The sequence below is a fragment of the Accipiter gentilis genome, chromosome 11, assembly GCF_929443795.1.
Source record: "Accipiter gentilis chromosome 11, bAccGen1.1, whole genome shotgun sequence".
NCBI lineage: Eukaryota > Metazoa > Chordata > Aves > Accipitriformes > Accipitridae > Astur > Astur gentilis.
Genome location: NC_064890.1, coordinates 11,375,685 through 11,396,945, shown reverse-complemented (window position 1 = coordinate 11,396,945; position 21,261 = coordinate 11,375,685). Strand labels below are relative to the sequence as shown.

General features: G+C 35.0%; 1 protein-coding gene across 13 annotated transcripts in view; it reads right to left on the bottom strand.

The window, feature by feature from the left end:
• The window catches only part of CACNA2D1 (calcium voltage-gated channel auxiliary subunit alpha2delta 1), a 427,231-nt gene that overhangs the window by 124,818 nt on the left and 281,152 nt on the right, over nucleotides 1-21,261 (bottom strand). For all 13 annotated transcript variants that reach the window (XM_049813813.1, XM_049813814.1, XM_049813826.1 and 10 more), the window contains exon 7: nucleotides 3,399-3,530. In XM_049813813.1, the coding sequence (XP_049669770.1) occupies nucleotides 3,399-3,530 (132 nt within the window). The remainder of the gene's footprint in view (nucleotides 1-3,398; nucleotides 3,531-21,261) is intronic.

Sequence of the window (21,261 nt, the reverse complement as noted above, 5' to 3'; positions counted from 1 at the left end):
ATCTCAAAATTGTTCTTGGCATCTTCATATCAAAATGGTTGGTTACCAGCACAGTAAAAGAGCTTAGCATTTCTGTTCACAAATATCCTGCCATTGAAACTAATGAAAATGTTGATACTAAGTACCCTAACTAATCTTTAAAATTATTTTAGGCAAGACACACTTGCTTAAATAATATAAAGAAGAAAAAGTTCAGTATGAGGAAAGTCATACTGACTTTTTAAATCAAGCTGATTAAAACCCTAACCGAAAAAGGAGAAAAACAAGTTTGATGCCCATGAGGTTTCCTGCATCTTTGACTCTTCTCTGCCATTTCTGTCTTGATGCTTGAGAATGAGAGCTGAACTGAGTATGTTCTAGGGAAAAATATTGAATAAACAAAAAGAACTAATGTATTAATCTATGGAGAGAGAAGCTGACCTCAATGCATTCTGTAATTTTTCTGTTGGGGCATCTTGTAAGGTAAACATAGGAACTTGCTATACAGTTCCCTTTTATGCTTGGCACTGGTTCTGCCATCACTGCAAATATCAACATATATATGTGTTTATATATATACATATATATATATATTTCTAATACTTAGCTTTCTTGCACTTCTGTATCTATCCGTCTACACAAATATCTTCCTAAATTTAGCTTGCCTGGATTACATATTTTCTTCTTCTTCAAAACATAACCCAAGGTAACATCACATAGAATGTGGTTTTCTCCTCAGTAAAGATGACATTTTGCATAAGGACCATATAATGGAATAATTAAGTCATAACACTAAAGGAAGCGAATACTTTGGTACCATTACTTCCTTTACCTGATGTTGTTAGCTATTTTTGTAAAATAGAGTTCCCTATGCTTATTCTACTGCATCTAATTACTATTGTATCTAAGCCTAATACCATTTATTTTAGTGTATAAAGAAGAAGGTCTGAGGAAAGGAACTGCCATATGTCTCAACCTAGGTCATAGTCAGAAGGAAGCTGCCTTGGCCTCAAGATAGAGACAAGGGAACACAAATGTACCAAAGAGTCAGACAAAGCACAGCTGAAAATTATATGAAATCGTATATGTGATGCTAGAGGAGTGTACACCAGTACCAAAAATAGAATATATGTAGGAAACAATGGGATATATGTAATAGAAAAATAATCTTATATTTCACACATACTTTCCACACATGGGGTCGCTCACAGAGAGATCCCTTCATGCTGTTGGTTACTATGGTGACAAGGACAGCTCAAGAGCCTACTTAAGACAGAAGTTATGTACCACCTAGCCCATTACTGAAGGCAGTGGGTTATTATCAGATAAAAACATCAGTTCAAGAAACCTGTGATTGAAGACACCCTCTATAGCTTAGAGTTACCAAAGATCGATTTTTTTTAAGGGAGGAAAGACTGAGTGGATATAGTTCAGATAATAATAAGCAGACTCATCTATGCATTTTAATTTTGTTTTTTGATACTTCCAAATTATTTCATTAGTATCATCACTATGGAGAAATTCATCACTCTGAAGCAGGCTTACCTAAGGCCAATACAACAAAGCCATGTTTTACAATTTATAATATCATTTTCAAAAAGCAAATGTGAAAAGCATCCATTCCAGTATATGAAACGATGTCATCGTCAGCACATATTTGTGTGTCAGCAAACTGAGACAAAGAGTTTACAAAATGACAAAGATGGACAACCTTGCACAAAGACTTATTCTAAAAATCTAAAACCCAAAGGGCTTACCTATTTGAGCTATAAATGGAAGGAAGTGGGAAGAAGATGCACAGAACAACACATATACAACTTAAGGACTGTCACACTGCTCCAGGTTACTCTGTGTGTGTGTGCAGAATTTAGGAATTGCGAAATTACCCAGGAATTTATGAAGTTAAGTTCTAACAGGACTAGACAGCTAATAAGGACTTAGGCACTTAGCTATGGAATAAGCAGGAGGTGTGATGATCTGAGTTTTATACCAAATTTAAGTTTGTGTTTAGATGGATTATATACAAGCAACATATCCACCTGCAAAATATGGAAAACAAGCTTCTCCCATTTTATAGAGATGTTCTAAGGAAGAATACACAGAGACTCTGAGGCTCCTGTGTTGTGCTGGTAAACAACTGGAATAGACAGGTTAGCTAGACATATGAATATATTTTTCAGTATATGAGATAATCTTACACTTGAAAATGAATTTCCTAGAGATTGGCACAGAGATGCATTTAAGAAACATTTCTTTTTCAGCACTTGCAAAACATCACTGTATAGTAAGCAGTGACAAATTGTGAACCGAAACACAGTACTAATATATCCCAAAAGCATTGAAACAGAACACTTGGAAATAAAAGAAATATTAAATTAGCATTTTCAATATTATTTTTTTCTGCAACATCTCACTGTATTTATTTCATGAGCATCTAGCATGACAAAACAAACAGGATTCAAGTGCTATGAAATATTCTTCCTGTAAACTGGCCTAAGGCAGTTTCTCTGCCTGTGCTAGCAATTGTGCTAATGACACAGTAACAGCTTAAGAATAATCCCCTTCACCCTCAGAAACACAAGCAATCTGGTATAAACAGAAGAGAAAGGATCTCAAAGTTCTTCCTTAGCCAGTTGTAGGCAAGAGACAAGACACTGCACACAACTGTCTTATGTGTAGTGGACACATTATTCTGTCAATGATAACAGCATCACTTAACAAGAATAGCAGCAGCACAGGCAGTATGCCTTGGCATAAAACAAGCCTTTCCATTAGCTAGTACACATCAAAAATCAAATTAAGGCTACTGGTGATCTAAATTCAGTGAAATATACATCTATTTAAATTAATTAGTGTGATCCAGTAATGGTATTCTTCAACAGGTGGAACAGGTGCCGGTCAAAATGATCAAGTTGTATTCATTGACCTTAGCTCTAACAGCAAAGACAAGCAAAGACATAATTGTCAGAGACTGTGGATTCTGCAGGACATAAACATAGCATGGTGCAATCGTATTTTCACTGACTTTAACCATAAGATTGTATGTCACTAAGTTACTGTTTTAAAAACTAGACAGGTACAAAAATCTCACTGGCAAATATTCAACCGATTATTTACACAACAGAATTAAAAATAGAAACAATACAAAAATAAAATTAAACTCCAGCTTTTCAAAGGACATCTTCTTCCGTTCCTCTTACTATAAAAAGTACTCGTTATATATTTCACCCCCAGTTTCTTCTCCCTCATACTAGCTTTATGCCAGAATAATTTCACCGTCCTTGAGTTACTTCTGATATACAGAAACCGCATCTATGTAAGAAAGTAATTTTTAGTTCTCTCTTATTGCTTGTAAATAATTCAGGATATTTTCAAGGCAATATGTGACATAGGACAGTTCTTTAGGAGACTTCAGTTACCTGGGTAATACCTCGCGAGGCCAGTTGCACTACCAAAAACCTGCCATAATAAAGTGGGGTCTTCTTCTCTGTTCCGCTTGAATACATCATCCAACGCTGCAGTCCAGTTAAGTTCATTTAACACTATGGTTGCTGTCAAAGAAAAAACATATTTGGTGTTACAAAGTTACATCCTAACACAAGCAGCCATGACTACAAAAAGCAAACCAAACTACTGCATAAAGTAATAACATTTCATTTAACTAACCCACAATGTAAATTTAAAGAAACACAGTCCTCTTCCTTGGGAGTTTTCTTTAAGAAGTTCCTTATGCTCTCTTCTTCCCATTCCATTATTTGTATGCAATGACTGTTGGCTTAATTGCATAGCCAATATCTTCGACAAATAGTTTGTTTATGAGATGTCACTGTAGTTGCACTTCCCAGTTATAGAAAAATACATGCAAGCATATAAAGTTGATGTTTATTAATTACAGCATACTGCAATAAGAAAAACTAAAATGACATCAACAATAGTAGGTATTTATCTCTTATAAGGTAACAAAGATATCCCTTTCCAAATGGATGCTCTAAGGGGATTATATGGAAAAAGACAATGATGAGTTATTTGAATTATAGTATTAAGGTGGGACTGCATGCACAGTAATACTCATCATTGCATGCTAACAAGATCTTAATGTTTATAGATGTGATCACTTACAGAAAGATCAGCAATGTGAACTTTAATATTTATGACTTGGGTCAGTTCCACGACGAACTTAAAATACAAGGAAATTCACATTTCAACTAAACAGAGTGTGGCCAATTATACAGAAACTTACATTCACAAAGTTGTCCTGTACCAATGCTTGTTTTGATCAATCAAATATATTACATAATCAATCAAATATATAATATATTAACATGTTCTATGCCTTTTTGAAAAAATATATGTTGGGAAACTTGCTCTAAAACTGATGAACACTGCTACAGTAATAGTCAATTGACTACAGTCAGTAGTCAATTAAATTTTATTGTGATACAGAATACCTTATCATATAACTTATGATAAATCATGCTTTTCACCTCATTTAATCAGCTGTAAATATGTCATTAATCCCCCCTCCTCCCCAATCTTAATAATGTTAGGCAATAGCAAGTATTCAGTTAATTAGAAAAAGCAAGAGCTTTTTGTTGGTTTGGTCACTGATTCTTTCTTTTGTGTTGCCTAATGGCATTGTATGTAATGTTTCTAAAACTGAAACACCTAGATTAGCAAGCCAAGAGAGGAAAGAGAACTCGAGGGGAAAAAACATTTGAAAACGGCTGAAGATGTAGGTATAAACCCTACAAAAGTTAACACTGTAATACAGATCCTGTTTACACTATGGTATTGCACACAGGAAAGAAAATTCAACTTCTCTTGCTAATGGGCAAGTCAAGTTGATATAAACACAGTTCATGTTTAAGGCCCCTGAGTGGCATCACAGTACAAAATCTGATATTTAGGCCTACATTCTAGCTCTCTGCTACCATGAAAAGAAGAAACAATAAAAATAAGGACAGGTTGAAAGTTAACATTTGACAGGCCATTTCCAAAGTGAGGTTGTTAACAGGTACTAGAGAAATGAGATCACAACATCAAATTTTATAGGCTTGTTTTTAAAGGTTAAGGAGAAAATTGCTACACCATGTATTTTGCAGAAAGGTTTATCTGTTTTTTTCAAAGTAGTTTTAAGATAACATTGCTCTCTCAAGATAGAGCTTTTTATAGAAATATCAATTTCCAACTCTTGAGATTCCCTGTAAGCAATAAGCCTGTACTATATGCCTGTCTCTTTGTAAAGTAGATAATTACAAATATATATATGTTTACTTAAGAAAGAGGTATAATTCCCTGAGGCACCATGAGAAGTTAATTATCATTTAAAAATGGTTACTGTTCAATTATCTTTTCTAGATCCTGTTTGACCTACTGTGTAATTAAGCATTATGTACAGACTTTCTAAATTTCACTTTGTGTCAGATCTTACTTCCAGAAGTGGCTCCATGAAGTCATTAGAAGCTCTGTCATTTACTTAGACAAGAATTTCCTTTCAGCTTGACTTTGGTTTTTTTCATGTTACTGTTTCCTCAGCTGATGTACAAAGTAGTTGGCCCAGTGGCAGCCTATGCCAATGGTTCCTGGTGGCACTGGAGCTTACGACGCTTAAGGCACATGGGAGACAATAATTCTTACCTCTTTGCCAGCTGACAAAGCATTTAGGTTTCAGGGTCCTCTGAATTCCCAAGCCCCATAACAATATAAACCAAGGCATTTCTTCAGCCTTGTGACCTGACTTAAAATTGCTGCAGCCTCTACCCCCAAATCCGTCAGTGGCTTTACCATCCTGGTCAGACCACTGATACCCCTATTCAGCAAAACATTCAATCAGGAAAATAATATCTTTAAGTTAATCATTCTCATAAATGCTTTTCTAAATCGGTGACAATACACCCCATGAAAAACCTCTTCACATCTGAAATGTGATACAATACTTCTAGAGAGGACTTCCTTCAGACCATAATCTTATTAATGAATAAACTATATTCATTGAAGATATATTAAACATCTAACTATACATTCACAAATACTGATGCATAGAGTGTCTGTGTAACATCACCCCAAAATGTAGTGTTATATATATATGATCCTATATGTTTACACATACTTCTGCACATACACAGTCATATGTATACAAATACATATTTAAAATATATGCATATATAAAAACGGACAAACTAAAGAGACAATCTACAAATAGTAAAATAACTAAGGACTGAAGTACTGAATGGATATATTGGAACTGATAATTTCAGCATTTTATTAGACTTGTTGAGATTAGGCTATAAAGCAAAAACATACAACTTACTAGATCTTATTTGTAATATTTGTAAAGAAGTGATACTTTATAGTCAGAGTCAAGAGTTTTATGATCTTATTTATGTCCCACTTTCCCCTTCCTCCTCCTCTATAACTTTCTCCCAGAGACAAATAAAATACCCTAAAAAAAGCAAGAACTTGGAGCAAGGGGGAAAGAAACAACAACCCAACACATGAAGTTGGAATTAAAAAAATAAATAATGTGGAATTCCAGATGAGCAACAAGAACAGAGCATCCTAACAGAAGTAAAACTGAATGAATCTGGGAAAAAGGCTACTAATGGTATGTAACATATCTGTTCTGAGGCGCTGAAAAACATGTCTTCCTGCACTCCAGAAATTCGTAGTTAAGTGATCAAGTCTCATTTCAGACATAAACTTTAACGGCACACATGAAAGGTTCAACATGTACCACCTTTCTCTTAATTCACTTTCTCATTACGACAACAATTTGTGCTTGCAACAGACACACAGAGTTTATTTGGTGGGACTGATAGGTAAATAGCTGATTGTACAATCATTAAAACAATTATTCCTGGAACAGTTTGCCATTTGTAATTCAAACTTGCTCCATTCATTCAGGGTTTTTGTTCCTTTGCTTTATTCTATCTATGTGTACTTAATATAGAATGCACCCACATTTGTGTTAACTAATCCAGTAATCAGTAAATAAGGAAAAGGGTGCTGGGAATTTAAGCTTTAATCACGTATTTCTCTGAGTGTTTTTCCACAACTTGTATTACTCTTTTGCTTCTGCTAAAGAATACACCCTGGACTTCAAAAGGCAAGCTGTAAATCAAGTCCCCTACTTTTTTTTAAAAAGCAATACCTCTTGCAATAGGCAATTTCAAACCAATACCTCAAGATTCTTATTTAAAGCCCACGGCAATGGATTTGAAACTCGACGACCAAAGAAAAGCAAGCAAAAATGCTCATAAACAGCAACAAAACTATTCTTCAAGTGCTTCCTGCTAAAATATCATGATTCTCAATTTGCACATAAAAATCAATGCAGTGCTACTTTCACTAGCTCATAGTAGAGACCATGGAACCCGTCAGAATACCCTAATTTGAGAGACATGGATTTATACTGACTTTGTGAATATGGTGAGAATTTCATTTATTTTTCTGTTATTAAAAAAAATGTATTTTACTAAAATAAAATGTTTAGAGGTGTTATGGCCACACCAACTGAGATGCTGTATATCCTAGAAACACTTGCTTTTCCTTTTGAGTTAACTTCCGCACAGGAAAGAGCTTTTGACTGATAATTGGCAGAAAATCTAGTTGAAGACAACTCTCCAATAAGCTTATTACCAATTCCACTAAAAGAAGACTTTGAAGATTACTACTTCAAAGTACTTCAGGTGCTACCTTTCACTTGATATGGGCAAGATGAAAAAATAAAATTTATCATCACACAATGGGAAACATCATTCTTTCTGGCTAATTCCACTGAACTCCATCCATCTTTTCCTTTTTTCCCTGTTCTTTATGACATGAGGTTTAGGGGCCTTGACAAGGAATGGATTCAATTTTCCTCTGCAAACACAATCAATATAAAATAAAGAGCACTACCATGCTCTCTTTAAAAGAACTGGAATACACTTCTGATGATTTATTCAATATACAGGCCCTGCCCTACATACAAGGTAGAGTACAACTTTATTTGAAAAGCCTGAGAGCTATTTACTGTATCTGAAAATCTGTGAGCTGCTGTTCCCTGACATGGCAGCTACACGTACACTGGGTAGAACAGAAGGGAGCTCCTCAGCAGTTCATTAATCTTCTTCCAGCGTATGGAATGTATTACACTTCCATATCCCGTTTAATGAAGTTGACTCATTGATTCCTTTAAAGATAACACTGACTAGTTATTGTTATGCATGAAATATATATTTACAATCAAATATTATGGTATTTAAAAGCAGGCACAGAGGGACAATACATCTGCAAGTGCGTCTTTTTGTATACATGTGTGCAGACACAGAGGCTTCCATCTGTAGCCATGCTAATCAGGTATTACAGAAACTCTTCTGAAGGTATAAACTAGTCTTCTTTATGATTTATGTGTTTCACTAATTTTTTCAAGATTACATTCCTTCCAGCTGTTGTTAAATTACATAGAATGCTACACACTGTCACTGGCAAGTGGTACTCCCATTTTGTTTTACGTTGGACTAAGAAGGAACGGTCTTTTTGATTTTAAGGTATTTTTAATTAGGTTTTTTCACTGGCTTATATAGGTACGTGAGTATATATATGTGTACACACGCATACAAATTTTCTCCATAATTCCCAAATATAGTGATTCGAAGAACTATTCTGGTAGTAACTTGAACTTCAATCCTTCAAATTTAGATGCATGTCTTAAGCTATCTTCTTCTCTCGTGCAAAGTTCAGCATGAGCAAAAGGCCGGAGCAAAGGAAAGATTATACTAGCTCCAAACTGAACGCTGTCTTCAAGGTAACTGGTCCTCGGAGTAGAATCAGAAATCTGAATTTAGATACTTAAGCTTTCTATAGAAAACAGCAGGAAAGTGTCCAACTCAAAACAGTCACCCAAAAAACTTCACAGCTGATTAGAAACCAGTTAAACGAGAGTCATAGGAAAATTCTGAGAGCTAGGGGAACTGGGGAGTGTTTTATCCAACCTCTCTATAGAGTTTAACCAAATAAACCAGAGCACACTGTGAGATACAAATGTGGATTGCAGGAGTGTGTATCTACAAACTGCATGATTTCAATATAGTTTGTGCACATACTCCAGAGTACCAAATTTATCAGATTAGTTACAAACATTGTAATAACTTGTATTTAGTTTGAAAACATCCACCAGCTGATTTGGAAATGTTCTATTTATTTATTTAACTGCATACTTTGAAGGTAAAGAATTACAAATGGGAAAAATATTACAAACTGAATCGACTGTGTTCATTTTTATCAAAACAAGGATTTATGAATGCAAAGGAAATTTATTCTTTTCATTCAAAGCACGGGAGGATAAGAAAAAAATATGTCTTAAAATTTAACATACAATAGCTGTTATATAGTGGCATTTCCAATTGGGTAGATCATTACTTCGAGTGATGCTCTGCTGGATCTTGTATATATAAATCAGTTTCAAAATCTTGTTTTGAAAGTAGCATTTGTATTTGCTATCATAATGCAATTCAAAATTACTGGATAATCAGAACTGTTTGGGTAATATGCATTCAATGGTGCATAAAAAGCAAAGTATTAAAATACAATTTTTAGCATATGGAACAATAATGAAATCAAATAATTTCAGCCTCTAAGATTGCTGAAAGAAAACTTTATAGAGTAGATATTTTACACTCTTAATTAAAAGCATAAATGATAAAATGTCAGTACTTTTTTCTTTAAATGAACAACTTCTCTACTCCCCATTGGATATGTGGCATTATGTCTCAGACACTTCTATAAATAATTCTCTGAAGAAGTCACTGAAGTCTAGCATACTGTTGTGTCTGTGTCAAATCAAGTAAATTAATTGGCAATGCCATACGCTGTCTGCTGACTGGCTTAGCTGCCACATGCTGATGGCTAGAGAAGCACAGTAAAAGCTCATTAAAACAAGAAACGCCCAGGAGAAGGAAATGAGAATAAAAATGTCAAGGAGAGAAGATGGAATTAAGCTTCTATTATAGCTCAACAAAAAAGAGTTAATATAACGCAGAGTCATAGACTCTTCAATATACATTCATAATTTTTCAACGAGTTACTTATCTCTATTAAAAAAGACATCTATATTATATACTGCAACCAGTCTTTCTGCATCTTAGAAGTTGGGAGGGATGAACACTGTTTTTTGCCTTGCTTCCTCTAATATTAAAATATACCTGAATGTATTCTAGAATGGAATAATACCCGATGTAACCAACCGTAAAGTACTGTAGGGTTTTTTTCTGGGAACATGGGAGGAAGACAAAATATATGAAAGATACTGTTGATTAGAATGCTTCTGGAGGACTTACATATTTTGTAGAGCTATGCACAGTGTAAGAACCTATGTAAATGAAAACCAGAATGAACTTATTAACGTAATTACAACATATCATTATTTTTTACTATTTATTATTAGTTTTTACAGGTAACTTCGAAGTAGGCCCTCTAATTGGAAAGAATTCCTTTGTTAAAAAAACAGATGAAGTATTATTTTTAAATGACTATGCTATATTTTTATGGAAATATCAGGGATTAAATATCAACAAAACACCCACTTAGAAAGTAATGATGACTATATTACACTTATTAACTCTGGTCTTCCTTCACTTTGCTCTAATTTTTTTGTTAGCATTTCAAAGGATATCATAGTGACACTCAAATTAAACTAGCTATAGAGATATGCTTGATCTTTAATGAAGACTTCTCTCTATAAAAAATTTTAATTAGTTGTTAACAAAAACAAACCAACCCAATCAAAAGACCATCTGGAAATGTTTCTGGAATAGTTTACTACACTTTGCCTTCAATCCGCCAGGGTAGCACCACTTCAATAACTTGCCAGTCACTAAAGCACCTTACAAGATCAGTAAATCTTAAGCAGTAGCTGGGTTAAGGAAAAGAGCTAGAAATAGGCCAACTAATGCAAAAATGTTCTTTCTCCTACCTCATGCTTTCTGCAACTTTTCAACTATTTTGCCAATTCCCATTACAATTTATATTACTTGTAGTCTGAAAACTCAATTAATTCCAAAATGGATGCTATCACATTAGCTTTATGTAGATCACCTATTAAAAAGTTCTTACAATTTTTCTTACAACATGTACATTGTCCTTCAATAGCAATTCCTTCTATCCTCTCCACAACCATGGTAAATTGGAAAGCACAAGTAACTCCAGCAAAAACAGAGATATGTTAATACAATAAAATAAAGATCACGTGACACATTGTCTGGGCTACTGTGTGTTTGTTTTGTCCATTATGCCAAAGAGATGAATTGCAAGTGGACAAAGTGCTGAAAATGGCCACTAAGATACCTGGTGAAGAACAAGAAAACTGTCTTCTGAAAGAAGACAGAGTTTGAGTAATATAACCTAGAAAAATGAGGCAGAGTCAGAAAGCAAGCCCACCCCTGAAAAGGGTATGTAAGAATAAGGATGCCAGTGGCACGATAACAAAAGGGTATAAAGTACTTAACAATAAATTGGAGCAGGCCTCTTTCAGAGCAGAAGGTCTTAGAATGGCCTTCTGCTAGGAGACACAAACAAGGAACCCAGATCTTTTAAGCCAGAGCTTGATCAGTTTATTAAAGCAATGAGACTGACTAGCTAGATTAAGAATTGGATTTGTCAAGCAAAAGCTGCCCCATTTTGATATATCACCCTTTGTTACCAATACAGAAAAGGTCCTTTTAGAAGCTGAAATTTAGTAATCATAAACACTACAGTTTTATACAGTGTTAATGGCAGCGCAAGAATTGGAAGTAAAACTGCTTTTCTGATTAATTTTTAATTCATGAATACTAAAAGTTTGCAAATAAATTATGGATAATTTTTTACCACATTAATATATCTCTCTATATAAAACATACATATGCATGTTCTCTCTATATTATAAAATCTATCTTTTAAATATATATTAAAATTATGTGTTATATAAATATTGTCTATATATTACACAGAACATATATGGAGAACATACATATATATCATTGGCAATATTTTTTTCTGAGGTTTAGGGCATTTTAATAAATATTAAAATAATACAGTGGATTCGGCTAATGGCTTCTAATTTAATCCCCATACAAATGAAATATTAATGAATAGCAGGCTGGTTTAATCTATCTAAAGGTATCTCTGGCAACAGAAATCCAAGACACACCAAGTGTGAGGGGAATACAATGCACAAGCAGGAAACGTGAGAAAAATGATGATGAGACAAGGTCTGTTTCATCACCTGAGCTGGTACAGATGTGACAGCTCCTGCTCCTTGTCAATATTCTAACTTACTCATGGACGAGTCTTGTGGACTAAAAATAATAAAATTTCCACAACCTTTCTTCTTGTTGTTGTTGGTTTTGGCCAAGGGTTGCACCAAAGAGGAAAAGGACAGATAGTTTCTAAAATTCAGCTACCCAAGGAAGAAGTCCCTCTCTCCAACAGATGAAACATCTGTCCCACGTGGAACTGCATTATGCCTTCTTGGAAGCAGAACACAAAAATAAAATAGAAACTGTATTCTGTAGCCTGGCATCATCATAGGTATCGTACCTCAACTGTTAATTAAGCTTGGTCGGGCATTGTTTTCCAGGTTGTATAGAGGGAATATGAATAAAACTCTTCTCTCTTAAAGATCAAGGGGCTATAGGGTCCTAGAAAGGTGAAAGTTCAAAGCTTGCTGCCTGTACAAACAGAGGTTCTCCTTCTCTCTCTGAAGACATTGCTATTTCTTGCTATAAACAAAGACTTTGCCTGTATCTTTACATGAGGAAAAATACATTATTTTTATTTCATCTGTAGCATTCAATCTACGAGGAATGAAACACACACTGCCAGTCCTGTGCTTCCAAGATGCCAAGCTGAATTCCACTCCTGGGGTGAATCCTGGCCTTCCTGAAGTTAATGACAAAACTCCTTTACTGCACAGGGAACTGAGTTCATCCTTCATCTTCAGAACACTGTAACTGTGCAGTGTTCAGCCGCTCTCTCTGTACGTAGTATTTTGTCAGTCTAATGCAATAAGCAGATCACAGAATTAGGAGCCAGGACTTATTACTTTAGATTTTTTAAGAAAATGAAAAAACACCACCCATACAAATCACTTCATAAGACTCAAAATGCCTTTGAAATAATGAAAGACTCAAAAGGATCTTCAGGAACGCAGTAAAATTAAGCTTCTTTGTAGTTTTTTTTGTCTGCTTCCATGTCATCGGTACTCTTAGGATTCATCTGAATTTTCTGTACTCACTGTTTTATTCACTCAGCATAGCAGTTCTTTGTTCTACAATGTCCAAACAGCAATACATTTTTATAATCATGCGCTTGCTGAAGATCTCCTAGTTTTTAATTTACTTTGTGATTATATAAAACCACAGGAAGAGGCAGTACAGTTGCAGAAAACAACCGGAATGGGATGAAGAAAGAAATCTTACTGCCTTATATAAACCTACCCTATTGTTTAAGAAGAAATCTTATCGCCTCATATATATACCTACCCTAATCGTTTAAATTGTACTGAATTTCAGCTACTGTAGCTTCCCATATTTAACTAAGGGCCATAATCCTTCCTGAATGAGTAAATACTGCATAAATAGAGCTTTTAAAATCAGAGAAGCTGCTGAGTTTGAGGTTTCTAAGGGCTTCTATATAGATCATTCCCAATAACAGGAAGAGACCAATGTTTTAAGGAAATACAGACACAGATGGAACAACTGCTAGAGTGCAAAAATGCATCAGGAACCAAAACGGTTAAGAATATATTATAAAGACCTCTGAAGTCATACAGTATTTTAAACAGCTACTTTATACTAAATTCAGGGAATGAGGATGCAAAGTACCACATTTCCTAGGATAAGGAAGAGGATATAAAAATATGAATCTGGATTTACAATAACGCTTTATGAAGGAGTCATATCATATAGTGAAACACAACAAACTTCAGCCCCAGACTTACAGGCATTTCTACACATACTTAACTTTCATTTTTGATAAATGAAGGAAGCAAAACTGAATGCCAGGAGCTTAGTACCAGCTAAATCCCATCATGCTCTGACAATCTGCATCAATTCAGGAGGTACTCCTGGGAAATAAAGGTCCACATCTGCTAACAGCCCGTTGCAGCAATTGTTTCAAAAAAGAAAAAGGAAAGACCTAGTGGTATGGAGTTTTTTCATATTACTTTAAAAAAAAATGACTGTATGAAGCAACAGAAGACTTAACGTAAGTGAGAAACTCATTACTTCGCTTTTCTAACAGCGTACTGATTTTAGTGGCTTCACTTGTATCAGCCAGCAGGGCAGCGCAATGGAAGCAGGCGTGTATATTGAAATGGTGCTGCGGATGTGACATTCATATTACACAGGATTTGGAGATTTTATTTTCTGCTACATTTAATCTGTAGCCTGAATGCCCATTAACAGTTGATGTGGGCCAGGTGCGCCGTGAGAGTGCACCTTCTGGTTTAGCTGCACTGGAAGGGAATCCAGCTGGCACACGGAGATGGCTCAGCAATGTCAAGTGCAGTAACTTGAGCCAAACAGTGTTTTCTTCCAAAGGCCATTTCTGACCTGAACTAAAATATGAACATAGCCAGATCCAGCTCTCATGAAACAACAGTGAAGGGTCAACTAAATTAGAGAGCTGAGAGTGAGAACAACTTGCTTTTTTAGTGATAAAGAAATTCACAGTCAACAGGCAATACTTAGCTTCATACTCAAGAGTGTCATTCTGTCTCGAGCACAATGTCACCTCACAATTTTCATCACCCTAGTCATCTTTAGCAGCAGATGTGTTTGGATCCAACTATAGCTGTATCTTCTATTACAGTTGAACGGAGAGGACAATCAACTTTACCCAACAAGATGGGCATGAGCATGACAAAACCAAACAAAATACATATTTTTATATACATACGAACAAACAGTATGCATTTAACTATACAACTTCTCAACTAAAACCCAATTACTTTCTTAGTACAAATATTCTGTAGACTAATGGCCGGATTCCCACCTGTTGCAAGTGGACATATTTTCACTAAAGCTACTGATATGGTATTCCAGTGTATAGCAGCTGAAAAACTAACCGTGATTTTATAAATACATGTTTCACCATTACAACTTACAGCCCAAAAGCAAAGTTAAGAAAACCTGGCACTTTAAGGATCTAACGACACTACACAATAGTTGTATTTTACTCTAGTCAGTTCCTCTAAATGCTTTATGCATGTAACCATGGTTCAGAAAATGAGACATCACCAGTAGTAAAGAAACCAGAGCTGGGACCCCAGCTTATGGAAACTGATGTAACAATATTGAAGGTGTTGGTGCTAAGTTAATTTGATTTACCTGCTTTTAACTTTGATGCTAATACTGAGTTTCAGGAAAATCTTCGGCATATCATAATCTTACTAAGCATCTTGCTCAGCTATAGAACAGGAACAATTTATTTATTCTTAATGTCATCGTCACATCTCAGTAACAAACTTCAGGAGTCTTTAATGTCTTGAAGGTCTTTTCAGTGATTTCTTGACATAATCTGGCACTGGCACAAAAGCAGCTTTATGATGTACGTAGTTTCTGTATAGTTTATGAGTCAACATCTGGCTAGCATTTTGCAGTTGTAAATTCATGTCAGAAGAGTCATATGTAAACAAATTACTTGAAGAATTTTTTTCAAAGCATCAATCCAACAACTGGAACATTGACTGATGCTTGCACAGCTGTCAAACAAAATTCACTTTTTCATGTCAATATATGTAGTATTTTTTTATTTCAGATCTTCAGGCTTCTGATCACTGGCAGAATTTTTTAAAGTTTTTTTTTAGAGTCAAGAAATAAAAAGTACTAAATTTCCAAGAATTCTTCTTGTTTTAAGTAAGACATATCTTTTTTTGCAGAAAGAAGAAAAAAAAAAAAATTATTCCTTCAGTTACCTACAAGATAGAACCAAAAAACTGGCAAGGTAGAAATGTTCTGGATGACAGACATCTACAAACTTACTTCAGTGACAACCTTTAAAGAAACATTGTAGGACTAACCAAAGACAATTTTTTTCTCACGAAATGAGATTTCAGGTATATGACCCAGTGAGTAATCATTGGGTATCTCTCCCCTGCCCCCCTTCTTGACAGCTTATGCCATAGCAAAGCATAAAATACTGTCAAAGGCATGCAGTTCGCGCTTCGTGACAGCATACAACAAACCGACAAAGCAGACAAGCTATCCATCATCTGCTCAGAAGATTATAACCCCTAAGGCAAGGGAATGGAAAAGAGAAATGCTGTAGCTATGTAATTTGTCATGATTATTTAGTTATTTATTAATATATTATGATTTCATTTTGCTAAGTATGATCTAATCACATAAGCAGGAATCTTTCATGTCTTGAAAATTTTAAAATGAGAATTAAGACCTGACGTATTAAGACAAACATGAGCAGGGGATTGAGGGAAGATCTGTATCAGCAGCAGAACAAGAACAGCAGCTATTGCAGAGCTGTGCCATACTCTTCAATTTTACCTACTGTCCTCGTTTCTGAAAAATAAATACAACTGTTCAATGCCCCTCTGCTTCTGACCTCTCCTTCCCTGTTATCTGTTACAGACAAGTCAGAGCAAATTAAGGAATAATTTGAAAATGGAAGGAAATTTTTTTTTACTATAAATGGAAGAACTAAAGGAAAAGTGGTGCAAGAACCCACCTGCTGCAGATATGGAGACATTCATGACAAATTAGCTGAAAAGGTGTGTTCTGTGCAGGCATGTAGTGAGATACCAAAAAATCAAAAAACATTTTTTGGGGGGAGATCAATAATCGGAAGCAACGAATGAGATGTTTCAAAACAGTAACTCAAGAATAATGCTTGTGAGACAGGAAGAAAGTATTTCATGAAATTAGCTCAAAAATTAGTACTGATTATTCCAAAGGGAAACACGGAATAAAACATTAAACCCATATGACTAACTGCAACAAAGCTACTTGCAGAGATGCATAAAGAAAGATCTTTGGCAAATTATATATTTTGTACCATCATACACATTCAAAAATTATAAACAAACACATACAAAAATTATAAAAAGGCACATATACATCATTTATAGCTAAATACATTTTAAATATTCAACGTCTCCTCGATTAAAAAGAAGTAAGGGTCAATTCAGATTTAAAAACAAAAACAAAGCAAAAACAAAACCCCATACCCCAAAATGGCATTTAAATTTTACTATTCCATATGGATTTACTGCTTAGGAAAAAAAGGAAATAAGCAGTTATCCATTTAGAGATATATATTCAAGCTTGCAGCAGACTGTCAGAATGAGACATTGGTTGGACCACTATACAACGCCTTTAGCTCTTGCATAATAACAAAGCACAATTCCCAAACAACTTCCTAGTTTATATACAGACAAGAAGACTTTATATAAAAATAAATAATATAAACTCATTTTAATATTTAATCTATGTTCAGAAAGACTGAATATCCTCTCTTCTGTATTTTCTACATTTTATTCTTGTTCCAGCTCACTTCCATAATCAAAGCTACCAATGTACCTATTTTTATGTCATTTCCAACTATATCAAGTGATGTTAAGAAGTAAAACACAAGCAGCACCCACATCACTAATATCAGCATCACATTCCTGAGCTAAAAATTAGGTGAAAAGTAAAGATGCAACTGTTATACAAACCCAAAACATTTATTACTGATACTTCACATAAAAATAGCTGATTTTTTTCATTCAGGATTGAACTCTCAGAAGTAGTCCTGTACTCCAATGATCCTGGGAAGCTTTAACTGCTCAAGACAAAGATTAATTTTGAAAGAATAGATTTATAGTTTAGTTCTAGAATGTGTGGATTCAAATAGAACAAGCAGTTTAAAATAATCATGACATCTTATGTACGTAAAATATATTTCAGTAATTTAAAAAAAATGCTTGAATTTTAAAAACTATACCCAGAAAAAGAATGTTGACCTACACAAGAAAGCTGATCTGTGTTCTAGTAGCAACGTAGGATTCATAGAGCAGGCAAAACCCACAACATTTGAACAAACACAAAACACCTCGTTTCCTCACAATAATTATATAGATTATACACATAATTACGTAAATATACAGTTATATATGTGTATACATACATACATATATACACGTAAAAGCTGGGACTAATCAGTTCAATCTATGGTTAAGATGATAAATACAGTTCTCACAGTGGAGTAAGAAGAAGCTGAGATGAACATTTACTTAATTTTCCCTCAGGTTGCATTTACTTCAGTCGTACTCTAGGCTTCCACTAGCCATTCCAGCAATTTATATTTTGCTCACGATCTGCTTCATATGCCTAGAGGTGTCAGTGTTTGTACCCAGCAAGATGCTGTTAGGTAAAATAAAATAAAAAAAAAATAATCAACTGGATTGTTTGTTTTCTTTGCAAAAATGCAAAAATGAAAAAAAAAAAAATTAAAAACAATAGCAGGACTTAACAGTACATTTTTTAGAATTCCCTGGGCCTGAAATCAGGACATAATTCACCATTTCATCCAGTGACTGTATTCACTGATTTAATTAGCATTACATTACCCTAGATATGGCAAATAATGCACTCTTCAGTGGGATCTCCAAATAAAAACTGAATCAGCAGATGCATCAGCAACATAAACATACAAATTTACTGACGAGAGTAGTCTCACTGATATTAATGCATATTTGTATGCTAGATTGAAAGGTTTATTCCCTCCAATGTGAATAGCAAAACTGAATACCAACACTGCCAGCCACTGTATCAACACATATTACATGGTCAGATTTTATTATTTTTTAGGTCTGCAGAGTATATCTGATAGAAAAACAGAGCAAAGTTCTAATGCATGAACTCTGGCTTGCTCTTCTTTAGACCACTAAGTAATGACAATGGTCATCCGCCTCATCGTTCAGTTCAGTCACTTCGAGATGACCTGAAGTACTGAAGTTAAACACTCAAGTAATATTTCTGTCTTTGGAAAGCTTAACTACCAGAATGCATGTAAAATGCTAATGAATCATTCATGAAAGATCATAAATCAAACAACTTATCTGAGGAAGTAGCAAAGAAATCTCAGTGCTTTTACAATTCTAATCTTAAGAGATAAAAGATGAAATTAGCTCAGTGACAATCAGCCCCTCATTGGAAGTTCAACAGCGCTGACTGCAGTACCCTTATTCTTCCTTTCCAGTATCTCTATCTGCACATATTGATGACATTTGAAGCATTTTTCAGTAGTTAATACTAGTGTTAAGAAGTTGAACGAACCTTCAGAGAAGGGAGCTTGAAACATCAGTAGTAAATAAATTACTTACCGGTGACATAAAGCAAAACTGATACACATCTGAAAAAAGCTGTGTCATTACAGCTATTGCTCCAAAACCCCCCAAACAACCCCTCTCCAAACACACACAGTCATTCTGTATCTGCTAATATTAAATTTCTGGAGCATCCTTAAAAAAAACCCGACCAAAGCAGGGGCAGGGAAGAAAGGCAAACTTTCATCTTAGTCAGTATTGCCTTGTGACTTTAATAATGTGGAACATCTTCATTTCTTCCACTCTACTGAAACACAAGGGCTAGAAAGCTTTCTTGTGTTTTCTTACTCTCTGTTCAGTACTATCAGTGTATTCTTGCAAGACAAGGGACTGAATTATTCATAAACAAAACAACTGAAAGAATTGTCTAGGAGAGATTTTTAACTATAAAGCTGTGCCTCCATCCTTGGAGATAGTCAAAACCCATCTGGACATGGCTCTGAGCAACCCTGACTCTGCTTTGAGAAGGGGGTTGGAGTAGCTGGTCTCCACAGGTCCCTTCCAGCGTCGTCCACACTGCGATTCCGCAATGCCATCATTACGCATATGTACAGAAGACCTGAGTGTTGTGAAGGCTCTGCCAGAGCTGGTAATTTAGAACTGTGTACTAAACATTTAGGCAGAAACAAGGAGAGCAGGCACTGAACATAGGCACATTTGACGGTATTTTGTGTTGGTTTATTAGTGCCCATCAACTTGGAATTCAGCCTTTGTTGGACTTCATTAGTGGGAGGGAGAGCAAAGACATTTATCTCCCTCCCTGATTCTGTAGGCCTGTCATATCTGCCAGTACTCAGGAGGAAGAAGAGGAAGAAAATAAGCTCATCGGAAATCCATATATATATATACCACTCCATGCAAAAAAGAATAAGGGGGAGGGGGAATGGGGGGGAAATCACTGCCGAAAAACTGCTACAAATGGAAAATGGAATCTACCACGCACAGACACAGAGACCAGATTTTGAGTTTAGCCCAAATATTGAACCTGGTGGCTGGGACCTTCTGCAGTAATCACACAAAAAAAGGAAAGTACAAGCCGCTGAAAAGAGACCATGTAGACAATATGAGTTTGGATCTACCCCTTCCAAAAATGAAGACAATCGTCTTTAAAAGCCTGTATCAGAATCCTTCTTTCACTTCCCTAGCACCTTCCTGTGATTTGCAATAATTTGCAAAAGTTACTGAAGAAAGGAAAAAGAAAAAAGAAATAAATATTTTTGCCACGGGGTGACCAAATAACAGCATATCTCAATGAGTAACTAAAAAAAAATTAAAAGCATAATAAAAAAAGAAGCAAGTACACTAGAGTAACACCATTCTCTATATGCATTATCACTTATCCTGATCTTTCTCATTCAATGATCTGTGTTTTCCTACTGTACATATTTTCATATTAATCTTATTCTTGCAAGAAACTTCTATCTTTTTTTGTCAGTTTGCATTGCATTTGTTTTTATATCCATCGCATGCAAGCAGCGATCTTTCACTTACTTGTCAGATTCTATTCCTCCCTATTTCATATTCATCTTATTCAAGCAAAGAGCTTTCACGTCTCGTTATTGATTTTTTTTGTATTCATCTTTTCAAAGTAACAGTTTTCCACTTCCTTATCAACTTCATAGGTATCATGTTCATTTTTTATATTGAAGTCATCATTGTGATATTCCATTGTCTTTCTCCACATTACAGCATTTCTACTGCTAACAGCATATTAAAGACATGATTTCAACTTTATCATTAACTGCTCAGGGCAATCCTAAAAACCAGTGATGACTTTGGTCAGTGTCTTTTACAGTTCTAAATTCACAGAACTCTTGGATGATACCCTTCCATCCTTACATCAATTATTGTCCACTCTTCAAATTATCCCACTGATTCTGATGAGAGTAAAAATAAACTAAAACTTCATAGTTGCGTAACCTTGTCACACGCACACA